General features: G+C 38.2%; 1 protein-coding gene across 11 annotated transcripts; it reads right to left on the bottom strand.

Moving 5' to 3' along the window:
• Nucleotides 1-591: 591 nt before the first annotated feature.
• On the bottom strand, nt 592-5,641 carry LOC145109401 (uncharacterized). Of its 11 annotated transcripts, XR_013709000.1 has the most exons (11): nt 5,202-5,641; nt 4,651-4,711; nt 4,158-4,335; nt 2,850-4,065; nt 2,678-2,706; nt 2,530-2,596; nt 2,353-2,424; nt 1,936-2,277; nt 1,207-1,241; nt 912-1,047; nt 592-806 (listed from the first exon to the last, which is right to left on the bottom strand). XR_013709000.1 is itself a non-coding variant. In XM_079046540.1 (9 exons), exons 6-9 carry the CDS (start codon nt 2,703-2,705, stop codon nt 2,031-2,033), a joined length of 414 nt encoding a protein of 137 aa, XP_078902666.1. In that variant the 5' UTR covers nt 2,706; nt 2,850-4,065; nt 4,158-4,335; nt 4,430-4,476; nt 4,651-4,711; nt 5,202-5,641; the 3' UTR covers nt 1,744-2,030. The 11 variants fall into 11 exon arrangements, 9 of the variants coding, with proteins under 9 accessions (XP_078902666.1, XP_078902665.1, XP_078902667.1 ...); XR_013708999.1 differs by having other exon boundaries at nt 912-1,241; XM_079046540.1 differs by lacking the exons at nt 592-806; nt 912-1,047; nt 1,207-1,241 and adding an exon at nt 4,430-4,476 and having other exon boundaries at nt 1,744-2,277.
• Between the last annotated feature and the right edge of the window lie 7,071 nt (nt 5,642-12,712).

The raw sequence follows: 12,712 nt of genomic DNA, 5'->3' as shown, positions 1-12,712 counted from the left end.
TAAATGCTCAGATGACGTGCAAATGCGTGTCAAGGAAGACCCTGTCATAAAGAGAGACGACACGCTTTTGCGCGTAGTCTATAGACGACGCGCAGTTACAACACGCATTTACGACGCTCATTTAAGACATGCAATGCGTATCAAGGAAGGCCCTGTCATAAAGGAAGACGACACACATTTGCGTATCGTAACCTTATGAGGCGCATTTAGGACACGCATTGCGTATCATTATAGCCCCTGTCATAAATGAAGATGACACGCATTTGCGTGTCATAAACTTCAGCAACCATTTACAATATACATATACGACGTGCCTTTACGATACTCTTTTACGCATAATACAAAAATATAGAAAACAAATATATACCAAAACAATCAATTTCATCCGATAACATCATGTCAAAAAATTGTAATACATTGATATTAAAGCGATCTGCTTATACATTGTTATTAAGAGGTTTTCCCTAACTATATAACCTAATACTACATTGTTATAAAGGGCACCTTTTTGTTTTAGATATCATGTCAAAAAAATCCTCAATATCATATATTTCCTTAATTTGGTTGCCTTCAATCAACGAATACCATTAAAACAAACACATTAAACCAAGAGATTGATTATTAAAGATTAAAAAAAATCAACCTACAAACTCCAGAAAACACATTGGAATCAATAAAAAAAACAAAATTTATAATAGTTTTTTACCGAATAAGTTGTCATATCCATCTTTATGCCCAGCAAATCACACAACACATCATGAGTCATGCTCCCCGACATAGCTAATTTTGTATTCAATGCAAAATATCTGAAAATAAAAATTCATGTAAGACATGATATTCTTTCCGAAAAAGTGTCAAAATTTGAATAAAAATATAAAACATGAATTTTTAGAAAGATTAAAAAAAAGTACCTGCAGAGCCATCTTTGAATCAGTTGTGTGGACACTCGAATTGTAGTAGATTTCCAAAAAGAAAATAGAAAAAAAAAGAACGGGATATACCCTTTTCTTACCCTGTGTCAATAAGTTGCACAATCCGGACAAAAACCTGTGTTTCATGGTAAGGTAGAGCACATAAAATCAATTCACCAATGTTATATACATGAATCCTATTGAATAGGCAAAGAATAAGCTAATTCATAACTTTGGGCAAGAAAGTATTAAACCCAAAAATAAACTTAGTGTGGCCTTTAACTAACTCTTTCACCTTTGCTATGACACGGGTAGTATCAGTTATCAGTTCTGCATCAGAAAAGTATTCTCAATTAGGTCATGATACCACACTAGCTATAGAGAGAGAAAGGGACAAAAACTATAAATGGGCCAAAACCACAAGGACCAAAACTATTACAACAAGGATAACATATCAAATCGTGGACTTCTAAGCTTGAAGAATAATGAGATTGATTATTAGGCTCTGCTACACAGCTACCAAAGGATTACAACATTTTAATAGCTATCAGCAGCAACATCATCATCATCATCATCAACTAATGTATCATAATCATGATCATCTCATTCTCAGCAACCAACTAAAACTCTTTTTTACCCATAATAAACATCTCAAGTCAGTAATTATTTCATAATATATTAATATCCATGTCTATAAAATCAGATTTCCTACTTCACTTGAGCAATAGAAAGCATTTTGTTTTTCTAACCACTCTCACAAAGTGAAATCAACAGCTGCTGCTACACAATCTCATCTCATTCTCCCCACAGCAACATCAACATCAACCACATATTCCACACCAAAAAATGCATTCAGTTCCCAAATTTATTACACCAATACTTATCCATTAAAAAAACAACGTTAACACACCCATAAACATCCAAATCCAAAAAAAAAGCACACAAAAGCAATAGTCTTGATAATGTGAAACCAAAATCAGTACTAAACATACTGAGCAAATGCATGGGATGAAAAAAGATTAACCTTAACAATACGATGCACCAACCATCAAACAAGTTCAAGAATCCATCTTTCAAACCTTATTTCAGTAAATCATTCCTGTCAAACAAAACATAAAACTAATCAGTAAAAAAATTATCAATATCTGGGCTTCTCTCATCATCATAATCATAATCATCATCATATCTGCCCTTCCTGTGTCTTCTATGATAATCAGGGCTCCTACTCCTACTGCGGGTCCTACTTCTGTAACGATCTCTGTGACTGTCTCCTCTTCCATAATAATTCCTTTCACGGTCATATCTGTCCCTGCTTCTGCTGCGACTTCTCCTCCTGTAGCCCCTGTATTCATCTCTATACCTGGAACTACATGGAACTACATTGGGTAAACATCAACTCCAATACAAGGGTAGAATCGTGAAAACTACATTCTCATTATACCTTGGTCTAGGACTTCGGCTCCTTGATCCACCCTTCAACTTTTCTACTGGTTCAAGTATCCTTCCCTTATGACTAAAACAAGAATAAAAACAACCACATTAGCCAAACAACCATATACTTTTTCAACTATAATTCTTGGAATTTGGAAATATTATATCATATGTGAATGTGACTCACATTTTTTCAGCATTGGGCCTATATTTGGCAAATTGAACCATCATCTCTCTTCCATCAACAACTCCTCCTAAAAGGATTGCCACAAGTGCATTTATTTCAATCCATAAAAGGAAATACATTACAAGAAAATGAATGATCAAATACTCACCATCAAGCTTTTCAACTGCCTTTATCATACTAAACAATTGAAAAAACAAAAAGAGTTAGTTAAATCTGGACCAAAACAATATTCATCAACTATAACAATTGAAAAAACAAAAAGATCAATGCTGGCTTTTTAGACAACATTTACAAAAGGCCATTGGAGAAGAGAAACATACCTGAGTTATATCTGGACTACCACCTTCATTTTACCCTTACACACCCAACAAACAATATTCATCATCTTTTTTGGAAGTTTCCCTGGACACCAAGTATCACGCCTCTTTTCCTTTTTGGGAAAAGTTAGGAACAAATGTGTTATTACTTAATAGAATCATAAAGGTGAAAACAAAATAGAAAGAAATATAACTTTTGAAATCAAACCTTCTTGTGACAAGTGATTAGTGAGTATACCTACAAATTGGCCCTCTTTCTTTCTTGTAGTATTATTGTCTTATCATTGGATTGATTTTCTCATGCGAGATGTTGTCTAACTAACTATTCTCTCATACCCTCAGAATCTCTATCTACAATTCCATGGCAGAGAGAAGCACTCACTATGTTTCATTGTCGATGATCATACACAGTTGGGTTCAGATGAAAAGCAGGCTCACCTTTTCCAATCAGCTTTCATAGCAACAGGTTGTGAAGATGGAACTGTGAGGTTGACAAGGTACAATTAGTTCCACTGAAACACTTAATTCATTATATTCTGGCACGGAACCCATGTCTTGGCTCTGGCAGCTAGTATTTGAAACCTAATTATGATTTTAAATTATCATCTTCCTTGAAAATTTTCTAGCTAAATAATGTAATGATGCGCAAATGTACACTTAGTTATTCTTGGGGTATTGATAACTAGTCTGCTTTAAAATTGCTTAGAGAGCATGTTGGTGGATCGGCTGTGCGGTCATTTTGCTCTGTGTTCAAGGTACATACCATTGTAGATGAAACAGTGGACATAGATCAAGGAACATGTTTATTAGAAGATGAGGAAGACAAGTTCCTGCTGATTTCAGTAGGTGAAAAAGGGTCCTAACTGCATGGAAGCGCAAAGCCAGTGTTAGTTCAACTTCAAGACCTAAAACTGAAGAAGCACTTCCATCCTCATCAATGTCATTTCAAATCTATAAATTGGTAATAGATATAAGTAACCACTTTCAATAAAAGTGACAGCCAGTGCCCAATAGTAACGATTGTAGACTGAGAACGAAGGAATGCAAGTAAACATTCCTCGGGGTTTCTTTGGTTGCAATTGCAAGACTTGTTGGAGCACAAACATGAACCAAGAATCATTTCCTTAAAACATCTAATAACTCCTTCACGAAACTCCTTTTATGCCTCATATGGTGAGAGCAACGCCACATTCGTTAAATTTTTCAATACTACAACCATCTACAAAAACAATACAATTATACTTGAACAAAATTTCTTGAGGTATGTATTGGAATAAGAAAACGCAAGCAGAAGGTTAAACTTCATTACACCTGTTCCACAGATCCTAGATGACACTTGATTAGCAACTCCTCCAAACATTGAAGCATGTCTTCTGCCACGACATCACTTATTTTAGGAGGCTTTTCTTTAAACTTGTTATTTAATGCCAATGGAGATATGTAGTTTACTGCAGCTTCCAACAGAAGCAGCATGGGAAGCAAAGTATAGCTGAAAAGATAACAAAAATTGTTACTGTATGAATCTTAGACAACGGCTTGGCTTACAACCAGTGTACTTGGGAAATCAACAGTTATTTAAGTACTTTTCTCACTTCATTTTCCAATTCTATCACCATGTCATCTTCATGACCTAATTATATACAAAACATTATTTAGATATGCTTCAAGGAGATAAGCAAGAATCTAGTGGGGCAAAATCAAAAGCTGACACAGGGCAATTAAGTAATTTAGATATACAAAAGCAAGAATATACAAGCCATAATTTAGATATGCTTCAAGGTGAAGAGTAGTTTGAATCACCGACCTCTCAGAAGTCCTCTGCTACTGCTGTTCTCTGTTCTCTGCTGCTGCTGCTGTTCTCTGTTCTGAAAAGTCCACAAAAACTTTTCAAATTCTAATTCATTTTAACTTCTTCCAAGAATTTTAAAACCACCAATGAAATATCCTAGTAGGGAATCTTATGAACAAGAGAACACTGTTTGTCTAAGCATGAACAGAACTACTCATAAAACTAAACACTTCCAATCAAAATCATGGGTATATTGTTTAATTTATAGAAACAATATATGGATTTTGTTTATCAATAAGAAGTAAGAACAAACACTAATTTAATTAACTGAGTCAAATTGTTTTCTTTTCTGTTAACCAATTGGAAAAAAGGATCAACGATAAAACAGAGACCACAAAACACACTTTCAAAAAAGCTTTGATTCCTTTTTCTTTTTCCAAATATTTCTGAATCATCCAAAAAATATGCAACGATAAGAAAAGAAAATTATTGAACACAAAGTGAAGCTCATCATTATCATCATCATCATATTATCAAAGTAAAAGCAGAAAAATAAACAAACATACGTTTCGTCCATAACAGCGAGGTTAAGAAGGGCGAGCAGGGCAGCTTCGTCGGCTTCCAGTGATGGAGAGCGGAGCATCAACACAAGGGGTTTAATTGCGGTGGAGAATTGTTGGCGACACCGCTGGGAAGTCTTGGTGAGTCGCCAGATCTCTTGTAAGACTGTCGGAGAGGAGGGACTCCACCAGATGGGACTCGCTGGAAAGTGCCAGAGAGGAGGGGCTCCACAGGCTGGGTGTCACTGGAAAGCGTTGGACGGCGGGGCGGGGCTGGACGGAGGTCAGAGGTGGGGGGCGCTAGCGCCAAGAGAAACGTCGGAGGTGGGAGAAGCTGTCGACGTCGAGAACTGAGAAGAAGAGAAAGGGTTTGTCAAAGTGAGAAGAAGAGAAAGGGACGTCGAAGAGAGAACGAACAGTAGAGGAAAGCGGCCGATGCAAGTTCTTGAAAAAGCCCTAGCTATTACAAAGAGGGAAACTAAAGTAGAGGAGGAAAAAAAGGAAGGCGGGGTTTTTAACTTTTTGGGATTTCTTTTTTCCCGGATGGAACGCGCGTTATATTAAAATTTATAAAACGACAGTCTTAGACGACACACATTTTATTTTAGGTGCCCTCCGTGTTTTTTTTGTTTAGACACTAATTTTAGGGCACGCAAAAATGCGTGTCCTAAATCCTTTAAATTTTGCAAAACTGACATTATTTTTTAGGGCACACACAAATGCGCATCCTCTATCAGCGAGTGTCATTGTTTGCGCGTCATTAAAGGGTTGTTTTCTAGTAGTGTCCATTTCAAAGTAACTTTTCATTATTCTACACGTAACCGTCAATATAGCATTTGTGAGACACACTTCACGTACTTATCTAAGTACCAACTAAGTCCTAAAGTTATAACCAGAGTCTCCTAGAGGGAGAGCGTCACACTTGTGTATAGATCTATACGGGGCTGACAATACCGCACCTTGACTGTTCGCTACAGTTAGGCCGACAGGGGTTGGGTGACAAATGTCGTACCGATTTCGACGCCTGAAGAACGTCGTGTTCAGGCCATCTTAGGTCATCAAGTATGGTTATAATAACTCACAATTTGGTATTGAACAATACGATTAGTGTATGAATAAGTAAACAATTTCACATAGTTTTATTAGATAATTAAACTATAATACATTATTTTACAAGTACAGCTGGTGAATCTAGACATTTACAATTACACAGTTTTCATACAAGTACAAATACAGAATACTATTCCAGTACAGAGAAAACACACTTTTCATGGTTTTTATGAATTTAAAACTACTTTATATCATTTCAGAGTATAATAAAATTTACACGTTTTGAGTACAACACATTACAACAGAAAATATAGGATTTTCTGGGAAAGCGTACTTACATTTTCAAGGAACAAACGACAGATTTCAATTACAAACATGCTTTTGAACTCACCAACTTAATTGTTGACACTCTTTTCAAAACTGCTTGTATTCTCAGGAAATCAGTAAACATGTATCCACAGGCTTTGAGAAGACAAAACTTCTTTGAGTAATGTCTTTTAACTTTTGCTATACATTTTGGTGTCAAGTATACATTGATTTGAACACAAATGTAAAACTATAATTTATCAATGTAATGGTTGTTGTACTTTGATTACTATTATGCAATTGTTGTGATACTATACATGACGTCCTCCGCCCCCGAACGTTTCCGTCGTTTCGGTTTGGGGGTGTGACATACCAGAGTGAGACGAACATGCTATGGGTGCGGGGAAACGAGGCATTTCAGGAGGGAATGCCCAAAGCCAATAATAGGAACGCTAGGGGTACAGGAAGGGTTCTGACATTAGGGAATGAGGAAGACTTGAAGGACCTCACGGTGGTTACGGGTACGTTCCTTCTCAATAACTCATATGGATGCATACTCTTCGATAGTGGTGCGGAGAGAAGTTTTGTGAGCCACAAGTTTAAACACACACTCAACCAAAAACTACAATCACTCAACAAAATATTCACAGTAGGAATGGCAAATGGTAAAACTGAAAGCACTAAAGACGTGTACATAGGGTGCACTCTAACTCTAAAGAATCATTCCTTTCAAATTGATTTAATGCCAGTTATAATAAGGAGTTTCGACGTTATCATTGGTATGGATTGGTTAAGTCCTCACCACGTCGATATCTTGTGTTACGAAAAAGTCGTCTGACTCAACTTACCAAATAACGAAACCCTCATCATCTACGGTGATAAACCTAACACAAGTCTGAAAATCATCTCTTGCATCAAGGCTCAGACCTACCTGTGCAAGAAGTACCACACATTCCTAGCACACGTTGTTGACACGAAGAACGAGGTAAAGGATACAAAGGATATTCCTGAAGTCTGTAACTTTCCCGATGTATTCCCAAAAGACCTTTCGGGAATACCTCATGTGCGATAAGTCGAGTTCAGAATCGAATTAATTACTGGAGCCACCCCCATAGCCAAGTCCCTATATCGATTGGCTCCGGCCAAAATGCAGGAATTATCCAGTCATATAAACGAAATGCTGAACAAAGGATTTATCCGACCAAGTTTATCACCTTGGGGAGCACCAGTTCTGTTCGTTAAGAAGAAAGACGGATCTTTTCGCATGTGCATTGACTATCGTGAGTTGAACAAACTCACCATCAAAAATCGATATCCTCTACCCCGAATCGATGACCTATTCAACCAACTTCATGGATCATGCTACTTCTCAAAAATCGATCTGAGGTCGGGTAACCACCAACTGCGAGTCCAGGAGGAAGATGTTCCCAAAATGGCGTTTCGGACTCGCTACGGTCATTACGAGTTCGTGGTGATGCCTTTCGGATTGACAAATGCACCCGCGGTGTTCATGGACCTGATGAATCGTGTATGCCGACCTTACTTAGATAAATTTGTGATAGTGTTAATCGACGACATATTGGTCTATTCACTAAATAAGGTAGAACATAGTCAACACCTATGACAAGTCCTGGAGACGTTGAGGACGGAAAAAATATATGCAAAATTTTCCAAATGCGAATTTTGGATCCTAGAGGTGGACTTCTTGGGTCATGTGGTCAGCAAAGAGGGGATACATGTGGACCCCCTCCAAAATCAAGGCAATTGAGAACTGGAAAGCACCAAGAACAGCGACATAGATCCGCCAGTTCTTAGGCCTTGCTTGCTACTACATGAAATTCATACAGAACTTATCCAAGATCGCTAAGCCACTCACCACCTTGACTTAGAAAGGAGTGACCTTCAAGTGGGAAGATAAACAAGAGGCTGCCTTCCACACACTAAAGCAAGCCCTATGCAACACCCCTATCTTGTCTCTCCCAGAAGGGACAGAAGACTTTGTGGTCTACTGCGACGCGTCAAAGCAGGGTCTTGGGTGTGTGCTCATGCAACGAGGAAAGGTCATTGCCTATGCCTCGAGACAGCTTAAGACTCACGAAGTTAACTACACCACGCATGGCCTCGAATTAGGAGCAGTGGTTTCCGCTTTGAAAATCTAGAGACACTATCTTTATGGTATGAAGTGCACAATTTTCACGGACCATAAGAGTCTCCAGCACATCTTCAACCAAAAGGATCTTAACATGAGGCACCGACGATGGGTAGAGCTACTAAACGACTACGAATGTGAGATTCGTTATCATTCAGGCAAGGCCAACATAGTAGCAGACGCCCTCAGTCGAAAATAATACTCGGTCCGCCGAGTAAAATCATTAACCATGACCATCCATTCACACCTATCCACACAGATCAAAGAGGCTCAACCGGAAGCCTTGAAACCTGAAAACGTCACAGGTGAATCCTTGAGAGGAATGGATAAAAATCTGGAAGTCAAGGGTGACAGAGCTCGTTATCTCATGAATCAGATCTGGACACCAAAGTTCGGTGGGTACAGAGATGTTGTTATGAACGAGGCCCACAAGATGAAATACTCCGTTCATCCCGGTTTAGACAAGATGTACCTGGACCTCAAGAAATTTTATTGGTGGCCAAACATGAAGGCCGAAATCGCTACCTATGTGGGCAAGTGTCTGACTTGAACCAAGGTCAAGGTAGAATACCAAAAGCCCTCGGGTTTACAACAACAACCAGAAATACCTGAATGGAAGTGGGAATGGATAAACATGGACTTCATCACCAAGTTACCTAAGACGACAGGTGGACTCGACACCATTTGGGTGATCGTTGACAGGTTGACCAAATCCGCACACTTCCTGCCAATAAAAGAAACCGACAAGATGGAGAAGCTAACCAGAACCTACATTAAAGAGATCATACGATTACATAGTGTACCAATATCCATCATCTCTGACAGAGATAGTAGATTCACCTCATGGTTCTGGCAGTCACTACATAAATCCATGGGAACCAAACTCGACATGAGTACAACGTACCATCCCCAGACTGCGGACAAAGCGAAAGAACCATGCAGACGCTAGAGGACATGTTGAGAGCTTGCGTGATAGACTTTGTTAAAGCTTGGGATATCCATTTACAACTCATTGAATTCTCATACAATAACAACTATCACACTAGCATTAAGGTCGCGCCATTCGAAGCCCTCTACGGACGCAAGTGCATATCACCTCTGTGTTGGGCTGAAGTGGGTAACACATAACTAGCAAAGAGGCAAGTTCCTGACAGCACTCTCATCGGCCTTGAGATCATATGAGAAACTACAGAGGAGATTTTTCAGATCCGCGGACGACTGAAAGCATCTAGGGACCGACAAAAGATCTACGCATATAAACGACACAAACCCTTGGAGTTCCAGGTTGGTGAGCGCGTTCTGTTAAAGGTCTCACCTTGGAAGGGAATGGTACGTTTTGGAAAACGTGGAGAACTGAATCCAATGTATGCCGGGCCATTCGAGATCCTTGCTAGAATTGGCCCAGTAGCTTATAGACTCCAACTACCACAGGAACTCAGCAACGTACACCCCACCTTCCACGTGTCCAATCTAAAGAAGTGTCTGTTCGACGAGACTCTTGTAATCCCAATGTAAATGTCACTTCATTACCCTCTTATTCCACTATATAACCACGAATTAGGGACCCTTTCAAACCTCATTCACAGTTAAACAAAATTTCATCACATATTCTCTCAAAAGATCAAGTCCTTCTCTCCAAGTTCACATTCAAACTATCCTAGGAAAACGTTCTGAAAGATAGTTCTTAAGAATCTTTGTAAGCTTCCTTAATTTATTTAGTATCTATAGAACATTTTCATGTTAGTACATCTAATTTATACACACTATTACGTGTTAAAAACGATTAGGATACAACTACCTTAAAGTATTCTAACTTGAAGATCATCACCCTCACTTCGTTATCAAACCGCAACCGCACATAAGGTGAGTTCATACACCTACATTTTTCAAGTCTTTTTCTATGTTTTAGGGGGGGGGATACAAGTAACACAGAAGAAAATTTACATTAAAACACAAACATTCAAATACGTTTAATTACTATTTTTACAAAAAGTGATAAATACGTGAAATGGATTTACTACCAACCTCGTATACTTTTACATACAAAGTTTTGATAAAAACGTAAAGATGAATATAAAATACGCTACACTATTCTTATATATATATATACATATATATATATATATATATATATATATATATATATATATATATATATTGATATTGAGTACAAATTATTTACTACATTAAACTATATAAATATAGTTTGCGAAACCTTACCACCTTTGTAACCCGTTGAGCAAATGGTGTAATATTATAAAGTACATATATAATTGTTTTACGTCATTTTTCATTTTATCCTGGAAAAAGGTGGATAATTAAATATACAAACGTTTTTCATTACAAAAACACGTACTCTTGTTGAATAAATTTGTGAGATATTGTCTTCATCGTACCTACCGAGGTATACACGAATGTCCTGTTTTATAACCATAATCTCTCGTAAGAGAGCATGATACTTGTGTATAGATCTATACGGGACTGATGATCCTACACCCTAACTGTTAGCTACACTTAGACCGGCATGTTATGGGTGACAAATGTCATAAACACTTTGACGCCTGAAGAACGTCGCGGCAGGTAAATTCATTTTTAGCACAGTTATGAAAGCTCACTTGGGGAAACGACGATACGTTTATTTTTACACGATTTTTTTTCAAACGGTTTTATATACGAATAAAAACTATTTATTACTATTTTAATTATGGAAAATACTTGTACATTTCGGTCTTGGAATATTTAAGACTACAACTCATTTCTACGGAAAATATCGGATTTTCTGGAAACAAACACGATTAATTTACAAGGAGTGGCTTACAATTATCCATATAAACTCTTATGAACCCTCCAACTTAATTGTTGACACTTCTTCAAAACAACTTGTATGCTCAGGGAATCAGTAAAACAGGTAACCACTAGCTTTTGAGGATGGGACGCTAAGGCGTCAAACACATCTTTTATCATCATATTGTAATTGACTTTTGAAACATGTAATACATACAATAATGTAACTTTTTCAATTATATATATGATGGTCATGTTTGCTTTGGTCACTATTATGCATGTTGTTATGATACAATACATGAAAGTCACCCACCCCCGGACGTTTCCACCATCCTGGTTTGGGGGTGTGATAAGCACCAGATGTGGTGATTGGTATATATCTTCTCCTTATCTCTTTATTTATGTTAATTTTTCCTGTTTATATTTGTGTTTTTCTTTTAGGTTCGTTCCATGTGAACAATATCTCTGCTCTGGTTTTGTTTGAGTCGGGGGCTACTCGATCCTTTGTATCTCTTGCGCAAAGCAGGAGGTTTTTCGACACTCCGGAGGAGCTGGATTGTCCATTATAGGTTGAGATTGCTGATGATCGTCATGTGAGGGTATCGAGGGTTCATCAGGATTATGTATTGGAGTTGTTTAGTGAGTGGCACCCAATTGATTTGGTTCCTATCCCTTTGCGTGAGACCAAGTTTATTGTGGGGATGGATTGGTTGAGCCCCAATGGGACAGTGATTGATTGCGAGCATCATTTGGTATGTGTTCGGACCCCAAGTGGGGGAAAATTAATGATCTAGGTAGAGGGTGTGCAACGTGGGCCGACTCTCTGTTCAGCGGCTTGGGCCAAATGCTACCTTCAACAGGGTTGTTCTGGATTTTTTTGCCTATGTGATGAATACCAGGTAGAAGGGTAAGGTGATTATGGATGTTGTATCGATCTTTTGGGAGGACCCGAATGTGTTTCCTGAGGATTTTCCTGGTATGCCTCTGGAGAGGTAGGTGGAGTTTCAGATTGACTTGGTTCCTAGTGTGGATCCGATAGCCAAAGAAACTTATGAACTTATCGGTTGGCACCTACGGAGATACATGAGTTGTCTACACAGCTACAGGATCTGTTAGATAAGGGATTTATTCGGCTGAGTAGTTCACCACTGGGATCGCCAATCTTGTTGGTAAAGAAAAAGGATGGGTCACATCGGATGTGTATCGACTACCGGTAGCTGAATAAGCT

The sequence above is a fragment of the Lactuca virosa genome, chromosome 4, assembly GCF_052849685.1.
Source record: "Lactuca virosa cultivar CGN04683 chromosome 4, Lactuca_virosa_CGN04683_v6, whole genome shotgun sequence".
NCBI classification, from domain to species: domain Eukaryota; kingdom Viridiplantae; phylum Streptophyta; class Magnoliopsida; order Asterales; family Asteraceae; genus Lactuca; species Lactuca virosa.
This window is presented reverse-complemented; position numbering and strand designations above follow the sequence as displayed.